The sequence below is a fragment of the Eleginops maclovinus genome, chromosome 7 (assembly GCF_036324505.1).
Source record: "Eleginops maclovinus isolate JMC-PN-2008 ecotype Puerto Natales chromosome 7, JC_Emac_rtc_rv5, whole genome shotgun sequence".
Taxonomy (NCBI): Eukaryota; Metazoa; Chordata; class Actinopteri; order Perciformes; family Eleginopidae; genus Eleginops; species Eleginops maclovinus.
Window position 1 is genome coordinate 10,471,095 of NC_086355.1, and position 12,594 is coordinate 10,483,688.

The 12,594-nt window shown below is 41.9% G+C and overlaps 1 protein-coding gene across 1 annotated transcript in view; it reads left to right on the forward strand.

The window, feature by feature from the left end:
• Positions 1–12,594, forward strand: part of sox21b (SRY-box transcription factor 21b) — a 61,081-nt gene that overhangs the window by 12,688 nt on the left and 35,799 nt on the right. Inside the window, exons 20-25 of the mRNA XM_063887483.1 lie at positions 1,860–1,939; positions 7,932–8,082; positions 8,865–8,984; positions 9,115–9,225; positions 9,338–9,438; positions 10,548–10,739. Of these exons, the coding sequence (XP_063743553.1) occupies positions 1,860–1,939; positions 7,932–8,082; positions 8,865–8,984; positions 9,115–9,225; positions 9,338–9,438; positions 10,548–10,739 (755 nt within the window). The remainder of the gene's footprint in view (positions 1–1,859; positions 1,940–7,931; positions 8,083–8,864; positions 8,985–9,114; positions 9,226–9,337; positions 9,439–10,547; positions 10,740–12,594) is intronic.

The following is a 12,594-nucleotide window of genomic DNA, read 5'->3' on the forward strand; positions in this document are numbered from 1 at the left end:
AACAGCTGATAGCTGACTGATGTTTTCTGCTCTAACACCCTCTAACCATGGTATGATGTAACCCAGCGAAACCTATCCTTTTCTTGCTGGCATTGTTTGTCAGATATGCATGAATTTAGGTCATCTATGGCTTAGACAGTAACATCACATAAAATATTATTGGATCTTCCGCAAACACAGTTTGACAAGTACTCCCCCCCATTCCCAGACTAAAGCTGCGATCTTCTACACTAGTATAGTAGCAGCTCTACCCCCTTGCATGAACCCTCCCCTCGGGATGTCTGTATGCTAAAGGGGCACTCACACTGTGAATAAGATTAGTCTGCCTCCAAGTGTACAACATGCTTACGCCACTTGACTTTGAATCAGTACTGATTTGGAGCATTGCTGGATTGTTGCGGGGAATAATGCTCTGGCTGGGTTTATGCAATGGCTGTTATGGGGAGCCCGGCCTCGTCTGCATGCATGTTTTTTAGGCGGGAGCGGCATTTTGGATAAAGCTGTAAGCTGCTTACGGCCGTGGAGAGAGGTGATTACAGGGCCCACCTCCGTAGGACTGACTGGGGGCTTGGAGGCAAGTTTTAGGTCAGTGGTGCCATGGCTCTACTCCACCACGCCTCCAGAGTGCCATTCTGCCACAGTCTGCCAATGTGCCGCTCAGCCATTTCCTCCCTAGGTCCCGTAACAAGTCCCACCCTGTTACATAGCCTATTCTGTAAGCATGGATAAACACTTTCGCACGCTTGCAGGGATAGTTTCGCTTTATCATGATTTGTACACCTAAATAATGTATGTGAGTGCTGCTTTATTTACATTCTCTTCAAACAGATATTGGTTTTCTTAATCACCGGGAGAGACAATGGGTTGCTTTAATGCTGTATAAAAAATGATGACACCATTTTGGAGTTGAATATAAAATAAACTACGCACAATACTGTATATCTACTGGTTGTTGGTGTCTTTCACCTCAAGTCATTTTTCCTGTTGTGGCACTGCTCTAGTACTTCTTGTGTGCCTCTGAGTCTTCCTTCAGGGACAGAGATAGAGAACGCCTTTCTGTCTTGGCTGCCTTTGGGAAGTGCAGCGTGGGGATTTGCTTTCACTGACCCTGCTGTAAACATTGTGGAAAAGCAACTGGAGTGTAATCTTATGTACTGTGGGATCAGAATAGGGGAGCGAAGTTACTAAAATGGTCACAATAAAGGGCTGCCACAGCACCTGCAAAGCACCAGACAAAATAATGAACACCTGAGCAGATTGGAGGCAACTCAATTAACGTCACTGACACTGCCAGTCAGAACATAAAGGCAGGTACACAGCTTCTGTTGCCCTTTTGTTCTCAAACAAAAGGTTCCCTCGTGTATTCAGCCAAGAGTAGGGCAGTCTTTATGAAATGCTAGACAAATAATGATTCATTGTTTACTCTAGATAGGCCTGTATTTTTCATCTGATATCACATTCAGTGTATAAGCTCTTTCCCATTGGAAGGGGACTCTGGTAAGAGTTGCCCAATAGTCAAGTGAGAGTACAAGGAAATTGAAACTGACAAAATATTGTTATCAATGGGATAACAGAGGGGAAATCCCAATAGATAAACAATATTAGCATTTGATGCTAATTTGTTATTCTAATCTAGGAATATTTCTAGGTAATATCTGCATATTACATTGCACCATTATATCTCTGCAATGTCCCTTCACACTACAGAAGTATGCATTTCATTATCTTATTTTTCTCCAATTATTCAGATGAACAAATGATCCACTTCTAACCAATGAAATAATACTCCACTGTCAATTGTGGGATTCTATCTTCTCTAATGTCTTATAATCTGCCCTTTTGTGTTGTGTTGTTTCCAGGAAGAATCCTCAACAGGTTTTCGAAGGACATCGGTTACCTGGACTCTCTGCTCCCATGGACGTTTGTGGACTTTATCCAGGTGAGTCTCACCTCGGCAGGTTTGGTCGCTGGCGCTGCAGCATGGGAAGGCCATTTCATGCCTGGCTAAACCTGCTTTGTGGTCCGGGTCCCCTAATCTGGAAACAATTACTGTAGGATTACCCGCCAGCGCGGCCCAGCGCCTGCACAGATTTAATAAAAGTGTGCACATAGGCTGAGGGCGTGGCTCCCACAGTGTGACACAACAGAAGCTGCATCTTCTGAGGATGTGTTTGGGGACTAAGCAAGTGATTGGGAGAGAGAAAGGTACCACAGAGGAAATAAAGGCCACAGGATGATGGGGATGATGTGGAGAAAAACAGTGGGTATTCGAGGAGGGGGGGGTGACAAGGATGATGAGTTGAGTGGCAAAGAGAAGAAGTGTGAGCAGCAGGCGTGCGATGTGTTTGCAGGAGCGGACCTGGAAGTGTGGTAGAGGGGAAAGGGGGACAGGTCAGTTGGAACAGATCCAAAGCAGGACTTGCCCCTCTCAGCGCAATTCACCTACAGTAATGCTCTACAGTCTTCAGGCCTGGTAGCCAAGGGCCACCCTGGTGCATAACCAGGTAAGGTTACCAAATGCCACCCTGCCACCGTGACAGCCATCTCCCACGAAAGCCTGCGGAGATGAGCCAGCTCATGCACCTAGCACCACAAAGACGGGAATGTTCGCTGCACAATTCGAGGTAGAGGAGCAGGCGTGGCTCTTTGGTTAGGGCCAAAGAATAGAACAAAGACGCGCTGAAAACGAATCCCCCCTCCACAATGCCTGAGTGATGTTTGTGGCAGATACCCATCTCACAGTAGACAAAAGCCATCTTAAATGCTGAAAGCACAAAAGATCATATGCACAAAAGCTTTTTGTCTGCTATAGTTTCCCTCATTTTGATAATAAGGTGAATAATGGCTGGGGTAAAATAATAAGTTTGTAGAAGGCGCATAGCTCCTGAAATGAAAACAGTGAAAGTAGCTTAGGTCATAACTAAATACAGACTTGTATTGCACATATGTACTCACTGTACTTCAAGTATGACTTGAACCATATGAGATATTACCTGCTTAGTCGTCGAATATAAGACACATTATGATTTCCTCATGTGTCTGCATTGTGAAGAATAGCTTTAAGTCACTGAAGGGCAAACTTTCAATACGATTGTATGTTCCGATTGTTTCTGCTGGTCTTTTTCTGGTGAGCAAGTGGGAAGTGATTGTGACTCTGAACAAAGGTGGCATCCTTTCAACAGAATACTTTTGTTTGTACTGCTTTCTGCTCTTGTTTGCAGGTGTCTTTCATGGAGTGGTCTTTAATGCTTTCAGGAAGGACGATTTTCACTCTTTTTATCAAAGTATTAGCCGTGCAGAAAAGCTGCTGATCCTGACTATTGTTGCACATTCGCAGAGGGACATTTCCCCATAGTCATTGGTTAAATGGTTGTCAGGGGGGAATAAAGTGAAACTTCATAAACAATGCCCTAACTGGTTTATCTCTCTCTATGGGGAGAGGCCGCTTCTGTGCAGGGATTTGCACCAGAGCCTCCACCTTTATGGTGGAGTAAGGCCTTCAGCCTCTCAGCACTGCCCCCTTCTCCTCCTAACAAGGGGATTCCCTCTAGCTGGAGGAACCTGGTTACACCCCAGAGCCCTATTTTTTTCTCAGGTCTCATTTAGTAGTAATTTGGTGTATTGAGGAAAAGGCTTTTTCTCTTTTCTCTTTATGGTCATGGGACAAAGACAGAAATGTCAATTAAAAACACCTCAGGCTTCAGGGACTGTCTGCTTTTGTGAAGACTTGACCTTTAAATCCTGGGTTGCCTCTATTTTCACAGAGGGGGCAGAGGAGGTGGGCAAGACAATAAGGGGTGAGTTCAGGGGTCTTTCAGTGGAGGATTTTGTGTGAAGGCTCTTGACCAAGTCACAACACTTACTGTGAGGTCCATAGCTACTTTCACAGTTCTTCTTAACCATCCACGCAAATTCAGTTTGTCAGTATGTGTATGCTAAGACACCAGCTGAAAGCTACTCTCATTTAAGTGGGACTTAGCCTGGTCCCGAAATTGTTTATGGCATATAAACATGCATAAACAGTAGCTCATAAATCATTAAGTACAGCAGTAAAACCTACAGTCATCTTGAGAAAAGAGAAAATACTTTATAGTGCATGTGAGAAGAAGATGTAGTGCATGTGTGTGGTATACACACACAAACCTAGCACCAGGACACACACACAAACACACAGCAAAGATGACTATTGTCTAAAAACACTGGCGGGTGGATCGCTGTGTGAGTCTGTATATTGTGGCACATTGTGTGTCAGGCCTTTTCAGCGGCTTTGTGGGATATGAGAACTGCTGACGTAACCGTGAGTGCTGTAGGATGGGATTTCACTGGCTTTCTCAGCTTCTTTACCACGCGGGTGACAGAAGAAGTAAAGAATGCTATGGCTCCAGGCGTTACACAGGTTAGCCTGAGAAACACAGAAGATGGTCCTGTGCGGAAATGTATTGGCTGTTAATCCCCCTTTAACCATTGTTTTATGACATGGCAATTGTGTCCCTGCACAAGTTTAAAAAAACAAATGAAGTGACAAAGAAAGGGGCTAACCCTTAAGAGGAACTGTGTTACATATTTCATTTACTTATTTGTCAAAATAGTGTAAATAAACTCAAGAAAACAGCATTGTGTGTTTTTTTTTATGGGTGTGTCTAACCGGCCACTCAGCAATACCACACATGGTCATTTGATGGCGAGCATTGGCCAGCAATAGCTTTCAATGTGTGTATGTGTGGTCTCCCATGATGCTGCGGTCCAGCACCTCAGCTGGTCTGACTCAGACATACAGGGTACTTTGAGCCTGGGAACTGAAAAAACAAAGTCCCATCTACTAATCTACACTCTCACCTCATGTCAATATGACAAAACTATTGAATACTTTTGTATTTGTGAATTGCTGTTTTTTTGCACATCTGAAAATGTTTTTGTGTTGTTTTAACAGAGAGAGAGAGAAAAGAGCAGTGGCTGAATGAATGAATTTGCTGGACACAAGTGATTTATAGTTGAGAGAAAGGGAGAGAGAGTGAGTGAGTGAGAGACCGCATTTCAAAGCCTTTCTCTTATTTCCAAAATGGGGTTGGAAATCAGCAGCTTGACTGAGCCCAAATAAGTGACTTCTTTTACCTTTTCACAGCACACAAAGGCCTAATCCTAGGACTACTTGAGCCACCAATGTAGACAGCGACTGAGACCACCACAGTATGTGTCAGACCCTCCTCACCACACACAAAACACATTGACTGCAGCTTTATGAAGTGAAAATGGCCCAGAAAGGGAAAATGTGAGGGAGGTGTCCACAGTCATTTCTCCCAAAGAAAGGGCATGGCATCTGGGCATTTAATGCTAAAATAAAGCCCAAAGACAGAGTAGAATGGATTGGGTCACTTCTTTTGTTCGAGAGCCCGAGTGGAACAGCCCTGTTTTGTTTCAGTACCACTGACCCCTGCAACTTATTGTGCCGCTCTGTCAGGGAAAAGTGTGGAGAGAAAAAAAATTCCAGCGATGACAGAGGACTTCTTTTGAGGAATTTTCTTTGCCATTTTTGCCCCTCATTTCCTGTTTTGTTTGCTCTCTTTTTTTTCCCAGTGGCAAATATTGCACACAGTCAGTAAATAAAGGGAGGAAGAAAAAGGCGTTGTAAAAAGCATACTGATTCTTTGTGTCCGGAGGGATGTTTAATTAAAGGCAAGTGTTTATTTTCTGCTGCCGAACAACAGTCGCTATCATTGCCGAACACAAATATAGCAATTAACTTCAATTTTCTGCATTTATTTGGACTTCAAAGAGCTGATAGAATCATTGAGAAAATAAAGCAATTAGGGTCAGCAGAGATCTCAATGGTCTTTGGACACAGCAGTGCGCCCACTGTGCTCGTATGACTGAATTACATGCGTGCAGAAGCTTTCTTTTCTTGCTTAAGAGCAATTAGTGCTAATTCTTTATTTAAACAGTTTGTATACAAAACCTTTCATCCTTTTATCCACTTTTATGTGCAGCGGGATGTGGCTTTGGGAGTTTTCTGTTCCTGTGTGGTTTCATAAGAGATATGGATGTGGTCCGAGGGGGTGAGGTGAACGCTTGTTGGATCACTTATCTGAGTCATCTGTGTGTAGTGTGGGTGGGGGGCCACGGTGTTCCTGATGCGGACATGATAAGCGGCAGACCACGCAAATGGATCACATCAAACGGCCCTGACGACAGTGGGCCCTGGGGAGCAGGAGGAGGCAAGACTCCTATCTTAGGGTTCCTGTTCCTCCTCTGTTGCCTCAGATGACCCCACTGTCAGATAAGCCTGTCTCGGACCACCGTGGCCCCTAACTGAAATGGGCCCAATTAGAATTTAAATAACCCAATCTGCAAACCTGAATGAGCAGTGTTGCTGTGTCACCAAAGAGCAGCAGGAGAGTGAAAGAAAAACAGTTCATTTGATAAGACATTTGTTCATTTAATATTTGATCCCCTCAAGGGAAGGCTGGATAACATGCTGTAATGGCTCGTGTGTCACCATCTGACTTTGCAGTCTGGTAGCCTTCCATCAAGTCTAAGATTGAAACTTATGTACTGTGAAATTCTTGGGATCAGTTGTGCTCAGTAGCCTCCACTCACTGTTTGATTGTGTGGGCTCCACTACAGCAATGGTTAGACTAGTAATACCCTCTTATCTGAACTGCAAATGGAATTGAGTAGCTTTTCACCAGGAAACTACACTGAAAGTGATCATGCCTAAATGTGTGCTTAAGTGGCAGATAACATCCGTAATTAAGGTGCTAAATTAAATTTTCATCTCTCTGGGCTAGTCTGAGACCACTGAAGGTAACAGCACGATCTTAATCTCCACGTCTAAGGATTCATCTTTAGGATGTGTCTAATTTCAGGGTGTGAGGTTTCAGTTTTATCATGTACTCTATCAATCGAATATGAAATATGTAACACAGTATACGTTTCAGTTAAGAATAAATCGTGTCTCAGGTTCACTGGTGGAAGCAGTATTTACTTCATTAATTTAAGAAAGAATGTTTTTGACAAAGTAAACACACTTAATTGAAAGTTCTGTTTACATATCCTACCCAATTAAAAGCATGGAAATACTATCATGAAGATGTAGGCCCCTAAAATCAAAAGTACAACTACTACCAAATGACCAATGTGACTGTTATTCCTATACATACAAATATAAAACATGTGCAAAATTTGCCTTTTAAAATTGAGTAAATAATAGTATATAATTCCTTAAGATGGAAAAGCTTAAGAAAGGTTTATGCACCTTAAACCTCACTTAGGTACTGTACAATGGTGTACTTGATATTTACCACAGGTGGGCTGTTGTAAAATCACTTTATATAATCATATTGAGGCTTTATCAGATTCTTAATTCAGTTTCTAAACACAATGCTTTGGTGTCGTCACACTCATTGCCTTCAATCCTGCTCAGGCAGCCCTGGTATCCTGGTCTAGATGTGTCACAGAGCCATTAACGCGGGTGATGAGTCACTGTGTTGTTGAGGGCTGTGTGGTTAGAGTGTGATGTATCAGACACCCACAGTGTGGTTCCCAGAGCCCTCTGCCAGTCACTGTGGCCTGGGCTGTTGGCTGGCTACTCTGCCAGGGAGGCTTAAAGGCCAGAAGTGTTGAAGGGAGAGCCCAAGGGAGCCAGGGATATGATCTGCAGTGGCCAAGTGGTAAATTCTCACCTGCTACTAAGTGAGAATTAGCGCTGTGGTCGTTTTCCTTTCACACTGTGAGTCACATAACCTCAGTCCCACAACCTGCTGTTACCTTTCTGTATGTCTGTGATGGTTTCACACTTATACAACTGAAAGAGTTTATCTTGTTTAGCCTAAAGAAATAGTTCTCGCTGCCCCAGTGATAGCACACACAGCAGCAGTGGAGCTGTTGCTGTTTGTTTAGTATTGTTGTCCTTTCTATTTATCTTTCTATCCCAGGTATTTCTCCAAGTCATTGGAGTGATTGCAGTAGCTGCCATCATCATCCCCTGGATCCTTGTTCCTGTTGCTCCACTTCTTGCTGTCTTCCTGTTTCTGCGTTGGTACTTCCTTCAGACCTCCAGAGACATCAAGCGTCTAGAGTCTACCAGTAATTCTTTTATTTTTTGGTGGTGGGGTGGGCATGTCCATTTGTGGTAAGAGACAAAAGCCAACTGCAGGAATGCTAATAGACCATTGAAGAAAGCCATGGTCATTAGCATAAAGGCTAAAGGTGGTGGTGGCCTATGGCTCGGCCACACGCAGTTTCCTCAAGAGACGGGAGTTCATGACATCACATACAATGGGAAAAATGCCAAGTGGGCATGACTAGGCCATTGCGGGCTTTAGTTCATCTATTTTATTCTGGGCTGAGAGCCCAAATGCACATTGGCCAACAGGTTCCATCATCTTAAAGAACAAAAGTTCTAATAAAAAGCCCAGAGGAAACATTTAGGTTTTGTCTATGGTTTTGTGAGCCTAACAAATAGAAACAAAGGACCACTCTATTGCAACCTTTCTTTAAATCAAAACTCTTTGACATGAGGGGCGTTTTAAATGTGTTTATGACGCAGTACGTATTTCACAATTTATAGCTCACATTTTGTTTGTCTACGCCTTTTGAAGGAAAAAATATTCAGAAGAAAACCTCAAAACACGAAGTAGATTATGATGCAATAACTCAATTAAAAATACAGTGTATGACAACACAGAAGCAGCCAGTTATAAAAAATGATGAATTAAAGATTTAAAAAATATTTTTTTTTAATATAGAATAATTAATGCATTTATGTTAGAGAAGGTTGATGTTGAATATATAGAGAGTTGATTTTGCAGATGCATGTTTGTTCAAAAGCTAGAACATGTGGTGCATATATATATATTATCTTTCAGCTCGGAGCCCCGTATTCTCCCACCTTTCTTCATCTCTCCAAGGCCTGAGCACCATTCGTGCCTTCAAAGTTCAGCAGAGGTTTCAGGAAATGTTTGACGAATATCAAGATCTGCACTCTGGTGAGAATAAAAAATATCATCACACCATTCATACTAATACTGGTTATCATTTATATGTATCAGCAATATTTAGCTGCTAGAGAGGACATTTTAGTATATAATATTCTCTATATGTCTGTTTCTTCCACAGAGGCATGGTTCTTATTCCTGACCACTTCTCGCTGGTTTGCAGTGCGTCTTGATGGAATTTGCTCAATTTTTGTGAGCATCACTTCCTTTGGCTGCATTTACCTCAGGGATGGTATGGGTTTGGATAAAGGATGATGCATCATTATTTACATGTGAGACTTTATTAGTGAGACTTTGATGACAAACACTTGACTTTGTGTTTGCTTTTTATTCTGATACTACAGGATTAGAACCGGGTGCAGTGGGTCTGGCCTTATCTTATGCAGTAACCCTTACAGGCATGTTTCAGTGGGGCGTCAGACAGAGTGCAGAGATCGAGAACATGGTGAGAAAAGCGAACACTTAACTGCAGTTAATATTCTCAGTGGAAATTATGTAATCTATTACTGGGAACATTTGGTATTATTCCCCACATTTAACAAACAATTCCCAAAACAAGTTAGCTATTGGCCCATAAATTCAAAATGGCAGCTAGGAACAAGAGGTAACTAAAATCCAATACTACCAACTAAAGTAGGAAAATAGGAAAGATAATCTTTCGGTATAGATATTTTAATGATCAAACAAAAAAAGGCCACAACAAACTAATACAAACTGATACAACTAAATTCAATTCACAATATATCTCATCTAGAAATCACCCCCATGCTGTGGCAACCACTTGGTACATTCTGATTGGCCACTTCCTGTATTTAAGTTTTCTGATTTAAGTGGTGAATCTTTTGCTCGGGCCTGCCAAGATGTCCCACCAGAAGCAACAACCAGCAATGGCATCGTCAGCATAGGTAACTCAAAGAATAGACATTAGAACCACTTAAGGCTAACTCAACTAAAGACCAACTTAAGCATGAGGTGGGTTAGCTTAAGTGCATACACTGCAAATAAAAACTAAGATAACCTATCATGAAACAAAAGTTGTGTGTCACAATGTATCTCTCGGCTGATGTGTGTACAATGTGCATGAGGTCCAAAGTTCAACAAACTCCATGAGAAAAGTATCTTCTAAACTTCTATACTAAGGTGTATGCAGGAGGGTTACAAACATTTGAATCTGCTGTGTGGCAGCAGATGTGGCATTATGGGAAATGTAGGCTCATTTGGACTACAAGGCAACACATCTCAGTCTCTCTTGCTTTTTTTTTTTGGCCAGTCCCTTTTTAAATCTTTGCAATTTTATGGAAGTACAAATCTGGATAATTGGAGTAGTTTATAATACTAATTCACTGGTTAAATATGACTATTTTTTTTACTTTTGGGAGATACTAGCAGAGTGTGCTGTCATGTTAACAGTTTTTTGTTAAAAATGTAGGTTTTCTGAATATGAAGTACTGCTATGGTTTATTCTTTAAAAGGAGCCAAAATGTATAAATCTGTCAACTACATTATTCTATATTTTGACACGCTTTGCAATAATCATTGCCCTATTTCCTGTAGATGACATCAGTGGAGAGAGTGGTTGAGTATGCAGAGCTGGAGAGTGAAGCACCCTGGGAGACCGAGAAACGGCCTCCGCATGATTGGCCAGAGGCAGGCTCCATCACCTTTGACAGAGTGAACTTCTCTTACAGTGCCAGCGAACGTTTGGTCCTAAAGAACCTGACTGTCGTCTTCCCATCCAGAGAGAAGGTTCTTGTCTTTATTCCCACCTGTGCAAGCTTACTGGTGTGCACAGCCCATGACTGAGATTGATATGCAGCTAGTGTAGAAGGCGTGATGTGATTCTTTTTATGTGGCATTATTTTCAAATCAATTATTAAAGGGACACCATATTGTACTGCTGAATCTTCAGGACTATACCATTTGTGATTCATGGAATACATATCATGTAATTAAGACTGTTCAAGTGGATCCATTTGTTCCCAATTTGCATTTTGAGCTACCTGACGGTGACAACAGTTTATTCACTATAAGAGAGAGGAGAGGAGAGGCCGAGGGAGAGGGGCGAGGGAGGAGGGAGAAGGAAGCGAAGGGAGATGGTTGAGGATGATTGAAACTGTGTTTAATGCAGGGGGTGTATTTTGCATGGCTATGGTTGGCCAGGGCGGCTGATTTCACAATGGATGGGTTGATAAGTGTAGAGGCCCTGGCTCTGACAGCCCATGGGAGGGATCTCTGCCACATGCCATGGGGGTGAAAGGCTTTATGCATCCTGACGGTTCCTCTGACACTCTTTCCCAAGAAAACCTACAGTACAAGATCCATCCGCTCTGGCCATCATTAGTCACAAGCTGTACATAATCATATAAAACCAAACCACTAAATGCAACACCCGAGTTGTCCTTCCACTGTTGAGTGAGAAATGGATTAGAATTTTAGAAAATCAAGGTTGCACAGTCCACAGGTTTCTATTGTGCTGATCTAAAATAAGATAAAACAGACAATGTGTGAAAAGTTTTTACTAAACAGTTTTGTTCAATGAATGTTAAGGAAAGTGTGACCGACCCATGCTGAACCATTTTCAAATCCATTTTGAGATGATTCTTTAAAGACAGCCATTATTTGTAATTTGTTTATACTTAAAAAATATTTGTTTACATTGTCTTTCAATCAGTAATATTCTTGGAGGAGGAGGATGAACAGGTATACAAAGCCTCCTGCTTTGTTAACATTTGTTCTTTTCCTCTTAAACATTCAACAGTATTTTCCAGTTCTTAAGTAGTTGCTATCAGCCGAGTATCTTCTCCTGGTAGAAAACCTTTGAAGAGGAGAGAGAGCATGACGCTGCAAAGGGGCGTGGACAGCTTCAGGTCAGCTCAAATTTAAAGCGACAGTCACAGAATCAGCACTTCAGGAACAGGGCTGAAATAGAGGGGTATGAGGCATGCTACAATGGGTGATCTGTTTGGTATTTTGAGCAAAAGACATCACACACAAGTTTTGTATAGACAATGCCTTACAATATATTGCTCAAATATAGCATATTAGGAGACCTTTAACACCTGTGTGTCTTCTGCTTTTCAAGTCAACATGTCTGCCTTGCAGTAAAACAGATTTTCATTGAGTGTGTTCAATTTATTTTGTTAAATACACTACTGCTTGAAGAACAAGGTTAAATAATGGAATATTAAAGTCTTTGTTTATCTTGCATAAACACCATTTTTTTTAGGTTTGGAGATATGGCACTTAATTTATGAAAGGATCTAAGACAGTTTATGGCTGTAGGCATGGGTCATCCTCCCTTTGCTATGCCCTTGCTCCTATTCTTATCAGCATAATGTTAGCAACTTTGTTTCCCCTCAAAAATAATCAGTCTTACAGACTTCTGGCTTAAGAAGACATAGATGGAGTTGTGGCCAAGTGGCTCCTCCTGTGGTTGGGCCCTGTGACATAAGAGCAACCAATTCAAGCCCTTTAATATTAAAACAAGGTCCCTTCCTCCTCCAGCGACTTTAGGCATCATTTTATGGAGCGCAAAAACTTTCGTTTGAGAATATTTCTTTGTGAAGAACTTTTAAAAACAAACTTACAAGGAGCTTTTTAG